Source organism: Stylophora pistillata, chromosome 2 (genome assembly GCF_964205215.1).
Source record: "Stylophora pistillata chromosome 2, jaStyPist1.2, whole genome shotgun sequence".
In the NCBI taxonomy this organism is placed as follows: Eukaryota; Metazoa; Cnidaria; class Anthozoa; order Scleractinia; family Pocilloporidae; genus Stylophora; species Stylophora pistillata.
This window is the reverse complement of record NC_142520.1, coordinates 24,914,501-24,926,544: the sequence shown is the minus strand read 5'-3', so window position 1 is coordinate 24,926,544 and position 12,044 is coordinate 24,914,501. Positions and strand designations below refer to the sequence as shown.

The window sequence follows — 12,044 nt, the reverse complement described above, 5'->3', positions numbered from 1 at the left end:
TTACGAGCTGTGCCGTATTTTGACGAGCCCGTAAGGCGAGTCAAAATGCGGCACAACTCGTGAAAATACTCAGCGATACTATATAATAATACGTCTAATAAGAGATTTATTATTCAACGCGCCAAATTGTTATTTAAGTTCGGGCGAATTTCGTGGCTATTTCTGGTGTGCAAATAGCGCGTGATATCTGTACTCGTCTATGGCGTTATTTGTACTCTACGGAGTGTAGTTGGATAATAAGTGAAAATTATTTGCTATGTTCAAAATTTTGGCGAGAACTAGTTCTTTGGCCAAGTCCCAAAACTGGCATTTAGAGACGGGACGATCTTGTTGGAAAGATCTGACAAGGAATATGAGGCCAAATTGATCTGAAATATATTTTCACACAGCAGAAATGACAGAATTTTTTAATGTATTTTATAATTTCTTTATTCGGCTGACATATTTACACAAAAACCCCAAAATAAGTATAGTTTACAAACTAGATTTCATCGTAAAATCTTCCCGTCTAAGCGAACTTAACATAATCTTGATCTCATATTTGAGTGTGATTAGGATAGTGCTAGATTTATTCATTGTAATTAACAGCTAATTAATTAATAGTTAATTTATCAAATGAATTGATTTATTGATTAATTAATAGGTAATTCGTGTGTTGCTACATTTACAATGGTATCACTATTCAATTTCAATTAAACATCAGCTCCGACTTGCTAATACGGTCATAAAATTTGTTACACCATCCCAGAAAGATGAAGTACAGACATACACAATCCACTTTGTCTTATTCGCCTCAGCTTTGTAATCATTACGGTGGCCAATTTACCATTTCAACTTTGTTGGTATATCCAAATTATTTCGTTACTCCCACCGACGCAGCCCCAAACAGTTTCTTTCGAAACTATCAGCCTTTACTCATCAGCTTTCATTGGCTTCGAAAGATAAAGTACAACGCAGCTTTGACAATTTTCGCGTAGATCGTTCTAAGCCTCGTCCAATATGTTTCTAGTTATGGTTGCTTTTGCGAACATTAATCCGAGATCACATCTATAACTTATCTTATTTACAACACAGCATACATCATCTGCCATAAGCATATTAAGGTATCGAAGAGTGACATCTAAGGGTGATCCCTAAGAGTCACCAGCATCTAATTTCTCCTTACAATATCACCCCTGAATCACACATTAAGGTCACAAGAATAAATGAAATTATCAACAACTAAAGAAGCTCTTGATTGTTGAACAAGTTCTCCTTTTCAGCTCCTTAGAATTTTATATAATTCCTTAAGGAGAATATGCATACTGTACAAAAGGGTAGACGCGACAGCTGCTTCCCTTGCTCTCTTATGTCACTCTCTTACTTCGCGCACCTACAATCTTGGAGAATTGAAGGTACCTGTCCCTTCCTCATTTCGAGACACATCCGTCGTTGCTTTTTAGGGGTGGGAGTTTCATTTTTAACCTTTGTAATCCAAAGTCCGTCCCACGAGGACCATACCAAAAGGGGAAAAACAAAACTAACTGAAACTTCTCCTGAGGCAAGAAAAATTTGGAAAGAGGAAACGGTCCCACTACTTGTGTACAGAGCGGCTGCTAATAAACATAAACCACTCTTAGCCTGGCTCTGTTAATGTCTCAAAGGCAGGAGTGAAAAGGTCATAGACTTCAGAAACACAATCTATATGCACGTTACTTCGGTTTCACACCATTTTCAGCTAATCAGGTGCGAAATCCAAAAGTTACAAGGTTCTACTAGAAAAGAGCCTTTTTTAAAGACTAGTTGAAAACGAGATAGGCTTTCTTTTTCTTACATATCTGATGAAGTCTCCACGGTGTTCACGTTCACATATGGACCTTTCGACTCTTTGGCACCTTGCAATCCTGCAGTATGCATTAATGGAGCGTACATGCAAATAGCCGCGCTATTGTTACGATTGCTAGGGGAAATGTTAGTGTAGTCAGTTCTTGCAACTTGCGTGGTATCTTCAAGCTCGCCATCGTTTCCTTCGCGTCTCAAACTCATGTAAAGCCCGTTTGATCCAGTCCATGTCGAAATAACGTCGTAAGGGAAAACCTCATCGCTATCGCGCGTGATAGTTTCGGTGGGTGACTCTGGTCTCGGTGATTCCATTTCCTCCACAGTTGCCATTTCAGTAGAGGTGCTCTGCATTGTCATTTTTCTGGATTTCATTTTCTTAGTTATTAACTTTGTGATCCTTCTGTGGGTGAAACCCACAGCAGAGCAGATTATGAGGAGTACGGAGAAAACAGCAATGACCGTGACCAAATTGGTTGACTTGGAGCGATCGTTACTGACCTCTGATACTTCTTCAAACGAGAGAAAAGAACAATTAAACATTAATTATTGATACATGAGGAAAATTTCTTAATCAAATTTTTTGGCAAAACAATATTTTTTATTTTTTTGCTGTTTCTGTTTGTTTGTTTGTTTTTGTTTTTTTTCTTTTTCTGAAATGTGATGGCGTCGAAGAAAACAAACAAACAAACCAGTTTCATTTATGATTTGCTCAAATTTCCTTATCTTCCATGGTGTTGATCATGCGAACAAAATGTTTTCTATTTTTTTGGTTACAAAGGAGACGACAGCAAAACCTCCCTCTGGAAATACTCTATATGGAAGGAGAGGGGGGATGAGGGGGGGGGAGGCGGGGAGGGAGGCACTCGCGAAGGAAAAAATGCGAGCTCCTCTAACATTCGTATCAGTCAATTTCATGCAGCAGACTCTTATAAACAAGACACTTTCTCTAGTCCAGATAATAGCCCACGAAAAGAGAGTTGATCAAAGGCTAACAGCTCCTTCTGAAAAACATCTATGATCTTTAAATAGTCACGTAGTGATTTCAAGAGTCAAAGGGGAAACTGTAACCATTTTTGGTTACTTTCGAAACAGCAAGGTAAATCCATCCCTAAGGCAATGGAACATTGCACGAAACGTTTTCACAAATCGCATTTGTATAAACCACAGATAGAAGATGTAAATAGACTAAAAGATTCGTCTGTATTCTACGAGTTGTAGGTGACTTAAGTGAAAGACCACGTAAACAGAAGAATACGTCCCCCCCGTTTTAGGGATTCACTGCACACTGATCAAATATAAAAAAAATCGTTTTTTTAAATCTTGATTGAATTTTAGATGATCCTCTTTTAATTTCGAGTTTATTTTTATGGCATAAAGTTAAGCTCAGAATCAAACATTATTATGTATTTTACTGAAAATAAGCACATCCGGCTACAAAACTGCTGGCACTGACATTTTAAACCCTCTAAACTATATTTTCACCCCTTTTTGCCGCACTTAAAGTAATACTTTGGCACAGTCGACTAATTTGGTCATCGATTTTAACTAAACTCGAAATATGAAAGTCTTTCTAATAACGAAAAAATATCTCTCCCCACCTGGTCCTCCCACGGAAGAGATAACCAAGGATCTAGAGGCATTTCCTGCGATGTTTGACACCTGACATGTGTATTTTCCATTGGTTTCATCGTCTTGTAAGGAAACTTTGACTGAGTCCTCTCCATTGTTCAGCGGTTCACCATCTTTAAGCCATGCGTACTTTAGCGGGTGCCTGTTTGTCGTGTTGCAAAGCAGGAGGAGTTCTCTTTTCATCGTCACTTTGTCGTTTTGTTCAAGGAAAATTCCTTTTATATCAGTTATAAACGGATGCTCTGGTTAAAAAGAATAAAAAAGAAACATGTTTCTGAGTTTAAACGCAATATTTCTTGTAATACACTACCGGTCTTGCTGATGTAAAATTAAGGTGAATTTTTTTACCCCTAAGTTTACACGCCGCTTAGTGCTAAGTAGGAAGGTGTTAAAGACCATTTTGTGTTTGGATTTCTCAGATCTTCCTCTTTCATCATTTTTCCACATTTCTTTTTCGCTGTTTATTGCTTGAGTAGATCGTTTATTAGTTGTTTTTTTGTGTATCAATTTCGTGATTTACAATTCGTTTCATCATGTCATGTTAGCATAGGGATAAATGGAAAGTGATGAAAATATCTCTGAACAAGAAAAGAACTTTTGAATTCCTATATGTTAGAAAGGAAAGCATATCGCCAAACTATTTAAGAAACCTTGCTTACCACACTAAGGACTGATTAACCCCCAATAACTTACCAACAACAAGGACTTTAATGGACACTCTTGGACCCTGATCCACCTCACAATGGTAGGTACCTTCATCCTTCGAGGAAACACTGTGAATGGTTAGTTCTTGGCCACTTGTGTTGAGGGGTTCGTTGCTTTTCTCTCTGTACCACCGGACGGTATGGTGCGGCTGACCACACCGCAGTGTGACGGGGTGACCAGCAATCACTTGGTTGTTCTTTGCTGGGGTGGGAATGACTAGGATATCTGCAAAATTGATTGAAATCTGTGATATCAACTACAGTTTCAGGAAACAGCTGGGAGTGGCAAATATTTCAGAGGTAGCTTAGGGGATTTGGAGGAAGGCTCATTTTCCAGCTCAGGCAATGGATGTCTTAACTCCATGTAAGTCATTTGTGATTAGCTATTCATACGATTTTCAAGAAGACATCGTCAAGATATTGTTCTGAATTAAACAAATTGCATGGTAGACAGCTCAGAGATTAGCGTTGTCGGTGATCATGACGACGAAAAAATTCGTAATGTGGGTGTCTGCGGGAAAAGGAACATGCCTCAGATATCATATGGTTTAATGAATCCACCATTTGTCTCCCTTTTTTTTTGCGATAATCAGAGCAGTTGCTGTTTGTGAACCGTATGAAAGATGTCGAACACTTGTCACTCGTTTACGTGGGGCAAAGGGAATAATTGAGTCCACGCCCACTTAGCGGCAGAGATCCATTGGTGATTAGAGCTTTAAAATATGCTCAAAAATGACAAGCCTCCCGTATGTTGCTAAGCTCATTTACAATGTATGGACAAAGAGTGCCGTCTTACTTTGGTGGGTCTACTTTCCCATAAAAACGTTGCACCGTGTGTTACTAACAAATGGCATTGAAACAGCTCCCCCCCCCTCCCCTGAAGTTTGTCATCAAGTTCCATAGTTCTTACGCTTTTGAATGGTTCCCTATTGATTCCTTTCACATTTTATGACGAAATTAAAAAAAATTGCCGTAAACAGACGTTATAATAAGTTCTAGGACTGTGGGGTTTAAAGAAACGCAACGCACAAAATTTCGTAGGCCTCTTTAACGCGACTTACTTTCGTTCATCTTGAACGACACATACTGTGAACTCGTCCCATTTCCCGCGGTATTCTCGGCTTGTACTCGTACTCTATACTGTGTGTTGCTGAGGAGATGTGTGAAAATGACAGACTGCTTTCCGTGTGATGATTGCCGTTTGATAACATTCCCGGATGCAATAGACAGTTCCACATAATTATTTGTTACATTGCTACCAGAAGACGCTAAGTTCCATCCAACACGGACAGCGGAAGAATTTATGTACTCGATGGAAACGTCTTTGGGGACTTCCGGCAATACTGTAAATATGGCAAACGAAATTGAAATGAACTGACCTCAAATACTGGTAGAAATAAAATGAAACCAACAGAGCTTTGACAAGAAGCGAAGATTTAAGAAAAAGATTTACAAGTCCCCACCCCCTTGTACCCTTCTTTAAAGTCGCTGATAAACATCGTTGTATCGCAGGTCCGTTTAAAGATATCAGGCTGAGAAATGATAATTACCTTTTGATAAAAAAAAAGCTAATTGTTCAGGATTGATTTTCCTGATTATGACAATGCAACCGTTGGGAAACGGTTACAGTTCTTTGATTATTCTGAAAAAACTTGTTGCACTATCAAAATGTCAATGCTCACAAAAAACAAGCAACAAATATCCTCGTCTCTCCCTTTTTAGAAATACGTTTAACGAGAAAAAGGCCACATGAGACAGCATGAAACGAGGAAAAGATCTCTGTTTCATTTCCATACAAACGGTAAAGTTTGGGAAATACATACAAGAACAGAACAGGTGCTAGGTAAAGCTTGATCAATTGATACCATAGTAGACCTTACTCTGTGAGTAAAAGCTTTGGTAAAATTTGTTCATAATTCTTATAAAGAGATAAAGAAAGCACTTACAAATCTCAAATAACATACCTTTTAAGGGATTGTCACTATTTATTGCCTGAGGAAGGGAAGGGGAGGATTGTGGGGGATCTCGTAGTTTTCAGGGAGAAAAAGAAGTGTAAAGGGGGGGACTGTAGAAAACTCATTGCCAATTGACGGTCGATGAGGAAGGCATCATACAAGTTATACAAAGCCTTATGGGGGCATCAAAATTCTCTGAACCCTCCTCACCCCCCCTGCAATACACAAAGGCCGGTACCTTAAACAGCGGAAGGAAAAAAACGCTTCGATCTTTACACCAAGCGAAAAAAGGATGAAACCTCTTACCTCGTTCACATATAAAGGTACATTTTTTTGTACAAGCATCCTCGTCTAATTTTCTCTTTATCGCATTAAAACCAGCGCAGCTGCTAGTCCCACCCTGTGGGTTTTGAGACCTTCGATGACCGACGGTGGGGTGACTAGCTGATCCAACCCAAACGGTGGAAAGATTAAGGAGAGATCTCTCAGCTGGGATGGATCCCTTGGTAAGAACACTCATGAAGCGCAAGGTATCATCATCTGAATCGTGTGGGACTTTAGCCAGACGTGCAGAGGAGCCAGTGCAGTAAGAGGATGCTTCTCTCCACACACGTTCCATGTTATAAGAGGAGTGCATGAAACACGAGTTCTTGTAGAAGCTCCATCCGTTGGCACAAGATGGTTTTCCTGGCTCTTGTGAAGAAGATAATTGACTTACTGTGAGACTCAAAAAACCATGAAATCCAGAAACATTTATTGGATGCTTTTGTATTTTCCAAGCGAAAAGTCAATCAGGCGCGACAAGCAAGAGTGGTGATTAGTTTTTGGTTTTGAGGCTTCCACTTGTTACCCACACTTTTATCTGATTGGTCGCAGTTTTCTGAGTCTTACAACTTGAACGACATAGTCTCTGGGATATGTCACGCGACGCTCGGTCCAAGAGGAGGAGCGTTGTGTGACTTCGCAGAGAGCAAGGTGATTGTGGTTATATCAAGAGAGCTGATAATGTAAATTGGCCACCGTGAAGAGTTTCAAAAGCTGACGTTTCGTGTTATTTTAACTCGATCACCTGTCCAGGTGTAGGCTCTGATCACGTTAGAATTTAAACAACTGCCATTTATCCCTGCAACCCGTTGTAGGCTCCTTCGTAGCCATTCTTTGGAATGTCACGCGACGTTACGCCACAACTCACTAATGTAGTTTGTTTGGGGCCGAAGTGCATTGCGTTACATCCCAAAGGAGGGATGCGAAAATTAATACGAATTAGTGAACGTAGATTGTTAGCACTCTGCGCAAAACGAATTATTTCTCTCCCCTACCCCCCTCCCACCCGATTTGTGCCTATTCATAACGGGGCCTGTTAACTAGCAACTGCCTAATTTCCCTACAAGATAACTTTATTTTGTAAGACCACGAAATATGCGGTGTCCTTTTCGATTCTTACCTCATGTAACTGAGGCCTCATTAGGATTTATCGAATATGAGATATCTGGGTAAAATATTGACGGGATACGGGAAATTTAGGCCAAAAATTTGTGGGATATGGGATAAAACAACAGACACCACCCCTTCCCCTTTTAAGGGGGTCCTCATATCTCTATAAGAACCTAATTAACTTAACGGATTAAAAATGACTCCACTTGTTAGATCTGCATTCAAATACACAATCTCAGTAACTTACCTATAACATTGACGAAAATGTAGTGCATTATGGCCCAGATTCCCCATTCTGCAGCAGAGCAAGAAAAAAAACCCGTGTCATCAACGGTTGCTTTGTTAATTGTATAAGTTGGCCCTTGTTTCACGAAATTATCGGTGGCCTTATGACTCCGATTTCTCCAATGCCAGTAAATCAGCTTCTCAGGACTATCTCTCGATTGACATGACAACGTCAGACTCTGATCTGCATAAATAGTGATCTCTCGAGAAACATCCGCTACTAAACCTGAAAAGAGAAACGGTTTTAAGGGACGTTCAACTAACAACGCAAAAAAAAAAAAAAAAAAAAAAAAAAGAAGGGAAAAAAATAATGCACTAGTCAAATATTTCAAATTTAAGGAAAGTATAACTAAGGAAAGTATAACTAAGCATATCTGCCTCTACGCGCTACGGGGTGATTCTTCTTTAACTGAGTTCAAGTCGCACTTGAATTTTGATTATTGGCTCTAATAAAGAAAGAAAAAAGAAAATCTCAAAACCGACCCGCATCTGAAACCAACTTATAGATTGACCCCGCCCAATGCGCATTTTAAGAATTGATCAACAAAGAGAGGGCATCTAATGCCTTCTCTCCCTATCCCAGTCCCAGGCTCCACAATGGAGTAACTTTCGTATCCCGCCCCCCACCCCCTCCGACGGCCGATAACTTGCCTTTTTCATCACTTCCTGTAATGATTGATTTCCGGTATAAAACTCTGTCGAGTCAGTGGTTTTTGGTAAAGGTTAAAATACTGAGCGCCTCTTAACTATAAACATGTCATGTGTAGCGCCGTAAATGATTCCTTCATTGCAAATGACCTCCAGCCAAGCGGAGCGCTGAGGAAAACCGGAAATCATTCAAGCTCACGAAAATTGGCTCGGGAAAATTGGCACGAGAAATCAAAACAATATTGTTATCTTCATAAATAAGGCGTTCAGTGGGCGGTCTTTCTTGAGGTGCGATCCGATTTTTTTTTTTTTTTTCCGCAAGATAACACCAGGAAACGGCATGGATCTCCTTATACACTTTGCAAAATGACCGTTTCATATCATATAAAACTATTCCAGTCGCAATTCCCCAGGGGAATCTTCTGTGGTGTTCTCTACTGATAAAACGAGAATCAATCATTTTCTTGAGAGATTTGAGGTGCATGAATTAACAGACTAAACGCATCGTTTGCAACCGGAATTTTTTGTCATTAGGCATCGTGGTCATAAACTGAAAAGGATATGAAACACCGGAAACCCGATGAAAAAAGCAGATCGGCGTCACCAATATGTGGGCAGATTGCCATGTTGATTTAGTTGGACAGAGCAGAATTCTGTGATTTTAAAAGATACCACTGTTAAAACGTGCTTGGACGCTGCAAGGCGAAACTGAAATCTTTAGTGCGAGGTTTACACAAAAGCAAAAAAGATTAAGAACCATTCTAAAATGTTTACAAAATCGCGCTTGCTAGTCTTAAAAAGCTCGATATGTTCAAGGTAAGCGCGAAAATCCATGACAAAATAGTAACAATCACAACACAATTAAAGGAGATCTAGAGCGATCATCGCAGTAATAAACATACCTTGAGCGGTAGTGAAAATAAAGCCTGAAAGAATTCAGGCTTGGGCGGGTGTCGAACCCATGACCTATGAGTACCGGTACGTGTAGCGCTTTACGGAGTTATCAAGCCGAGTTGGAGCGTTTTTTTTTTTTTTTTTTTTTTATCGGTTCGTGAAAAAAAAAAAAAAAGAATTCCGATTCATTAGAAGAGTTTAGATGAATATATTCAAGGAAAAGCTAGCTCGTCTTTCCTCATGAAAGGCTATGTAAAACTCTTCCTTAAAGTTGTCTGTGGAAGAGATATCGAATCAGTCCTTGTTATTGCTCACTTTACATTACAGAGCTTTGGCTTAACTCCTTGTGAAGACAAAAATGTCTCTTAAAACACGTGACAATGCTTTGCGTTTTTACACCTTATGCCAACGAGGGATAACAGTTATTTTCCAGACAAACTCAATTTTTGTTGCACTCCCACGCATAAATTCGCACATTCATTCCTGAATTAACCACAGTGTTCTAGAGTGTTTGTGCTTTCCTTTTTTTCCGCTTTAAAGATGTACAAGCCAAAGTCCTGGTAAAGTCGCATTACAACAGTTTTTGTTTATGTAATGCCTAAATTAAGCATCTTACCTTCCGAGACCGTGACACTAATCAGGAGTAAAAAAGCTATGAAGGATCTCATGCTGCAGATCACAGCCAGTATTGGAGGGACTGGAAGGTGTATACACGCTTGAGTTGTTAACACACTCTATGATAACAGAGTACTATACATACGAGACTATGATTCGGCCAAAATCAGCTTGTTACGGGAAATCCTAACCGGAAGTGACTGACAGACGCTGAGAGAGAAAGAAAGACAACAGGTTTTTCAGCAGGATTTGGTATTCTTCTGTCTCGACGTTTCGTTTCGTCTCGGTGAACTTGTATCGAACTTGCATGGATTTGGCGTAGGGCTTTATATATAGTTTTTTTTGCGACTTCCGCTGACATCGATCCCATGTCAAATGATATTCAGGAAATTGTAATCAACAAACATTAAACCGATGAAAGCATTGGGAGTCTGTGACATTTCAACAGCTTATTCCAAGAGGGGAAACAATAAACAATAAGTTCGAGGCTTTGAAAACGGTCGGAAGCTCTGAAATTGGTCGGATTTCAAAGTCAACCCAAAGCAAGCGAATTCAAGCTTGTTGTTTACGATCACTCCTTTCGATCTTCAGACAGCTCCAAAACAGACCATGACGTCAGCTTGCTTTAGAACTTTAAATCAGAAAATCTTGAGTCAAGTAGCCGGAAAGCGATCAGCTTGTGTTATCGAAACCAAGCTAGGGAATGGCCCTTTGTTTTTGGCGGGAGCTTCTCAAGCTGTTGTTTTTCATGGTCTCTGTTTACGAACACACAATTATTACATCGTTATTATTATCTTCGTAATCTGTCAACCAAGATCTTATCGTTAATCCTCTCTCGCTAACCGCGAGTGTTAGAGATCAAAATAATAACTTCTCCTTGGTATTGAGTATTCTCATTACCTGTTTGCTGGATAATGTATGGATGTTTTAGGGAGAAGTTACAGGTTAATCACTTCTGGGAGTGAATGGGTTCAGTACACTTTCTATAGGTAAACTTAGCTGGATTACGCCTAGCACGAAATGCGAATTTAACAAACGAAAAATAAGTAAACTAATTCAAAAGGCTTATGTTATTCACCGTTGAAATAAAATAGATAAGTTCACTGATACACGAACAAGATGATTTGGTTCAGTGGAATTTCAGTTCCTTCGACGGTCAGTTTGATTTTTGCGCAACTTTTTAAATGCAAAAGGATTTACTGATGACAGCCACGGCCAGAATCGGTAATGATTAATTTTGAAGACCGCGCAGACCTGAATTGAAAATTATTATAAAAGCTGTCCCAACAGCTTGGCATGAAGCTATTAGATGAGTCAGTAGTTGCTCGGCGCTCAAAATAAAGTCCTGCATTCAGGTACATAGTGCGGGAGTTGAATTGAACTTAAGTGTTCATACTATGCCATGGCAGGAACCCATTATCTATAACAACAATTAGCAACTGACCCATTCAATGGGCTTCTAAACATGGAAATTAAAACGTTTTGATTTCTGCGGTTTTTTGCGTGGACTGTTGGTTGATTGATCCGCAAGGAATAAATTCCCGCAGAAAATATTTCCAACAAGGTTAAACGCAACGTATATTTAGACTACTTCAAAATTGATAAACAGAAGCAAATACATAACATCTTACATACGTAATAAAGGGATTGACGTCACGCTCTTTTTTTTTTTTTTTGGTATTGGCAATAAACATCCTCTTTCTAGAGATTATATGGAATTCGCTGGAAAATGCAATTCAATGTTCTTTGTGCTGTACTGATTATAGTGGAAGATGTTTCGGTTGATCTGAGCCGCAAAAGTTTGTTCCCTCAAAGCACAAAGTCCATCATTTCACAAGATAAATTTTCTCCGTAGATGGACATGCTGTGATTGAGTCACACACCCTCTTATCAACAATGAATTTCAGCAACATCAATAACCACAGACAAATCGAAAACAAAATAACCTCTTGTACTTTAACTCTTAACTCTTTTAACCAGGTTAACAGTTTATTTTACTCATTTAATGTATTTGTACTCCTTACAGACTGAGTGCACTAACATGACAAATAGAAAACGT

The 12,044-nt window shown here is 39.3% G+C and overlaps 1 protein-coding gene across 3 annotated transcripts; it reads right to left on the bottom strand.

Moving 5' to 3' along the window:
* Positions 1-403: 403 nt before the first annotated feature.
* On the bottom strand, positions 404-11,002 carry LOC111333735 (uncharacterized). Of its 3 annotated transcripts, none has more exons than XM_088751428.1 (7): positions 9,987-11,002; positions 7,791-8,054; positions 6,416-6,802; positions 5,216-5,497; positions 4,144-4,380; positions 3,420-3,692; positions 404-2,327 (listed from the first exon to the last, which is right to left on the bottom strand). In XM_088751428.1, exons 1-7 carry the CDS (start codon positions 10,036-10,038, stop codon positions 1,810-1,812), a joined length of 2,013 nt encoding a protein of 670 aa, XP_088607554.1. In that variant the 5' UTR covers positions 10,039-11,002; the 3' UTR covers positions 404-1,809. The 3 variants fall into 3 exon arrangements, with proteins under 3 accessions (XP_088607554.1, XP_022795100.2, XP_088607555.1); XM_022939365.2 differs by having other exon boundaries at positions 404-2,330; positions 9,987-10,727; XM_088751429.1 differs by lacking the exon at positions 9,987-11,002 and adding an exon at positions 8,480-9,275 and having other exon boundaries at positions 404-2,330.
* Positions 11,003-12,044: the final 1,042 nt, after the last annotated feature.

Excerpts from the sequence above, each read along its gene's own strand:
- LOC111333735 (XM_022939365.2), bottom strand. The coding sequence starts at position 10,038 with ATGAGATCCTTCATAGCTTTTTTACTCCTGATTAGTGTCACGGTCTCG. Across the intron at positions 5,498-6,415 it reads TACCTTTATATGTGAACGAG|TATTGCCGGAAGTCCCCAAA; the intron begins GTAAGAGGTTTC and ends CCATATTTACAG. Across the intron at positions 4,381-5,215 it reads GTCGTTCAAGATGAACGAAA|ATATCCTAGTCATTCCCACC; the intron begins GTAAGTCGCGTT and ends TCAATTTTGCAG.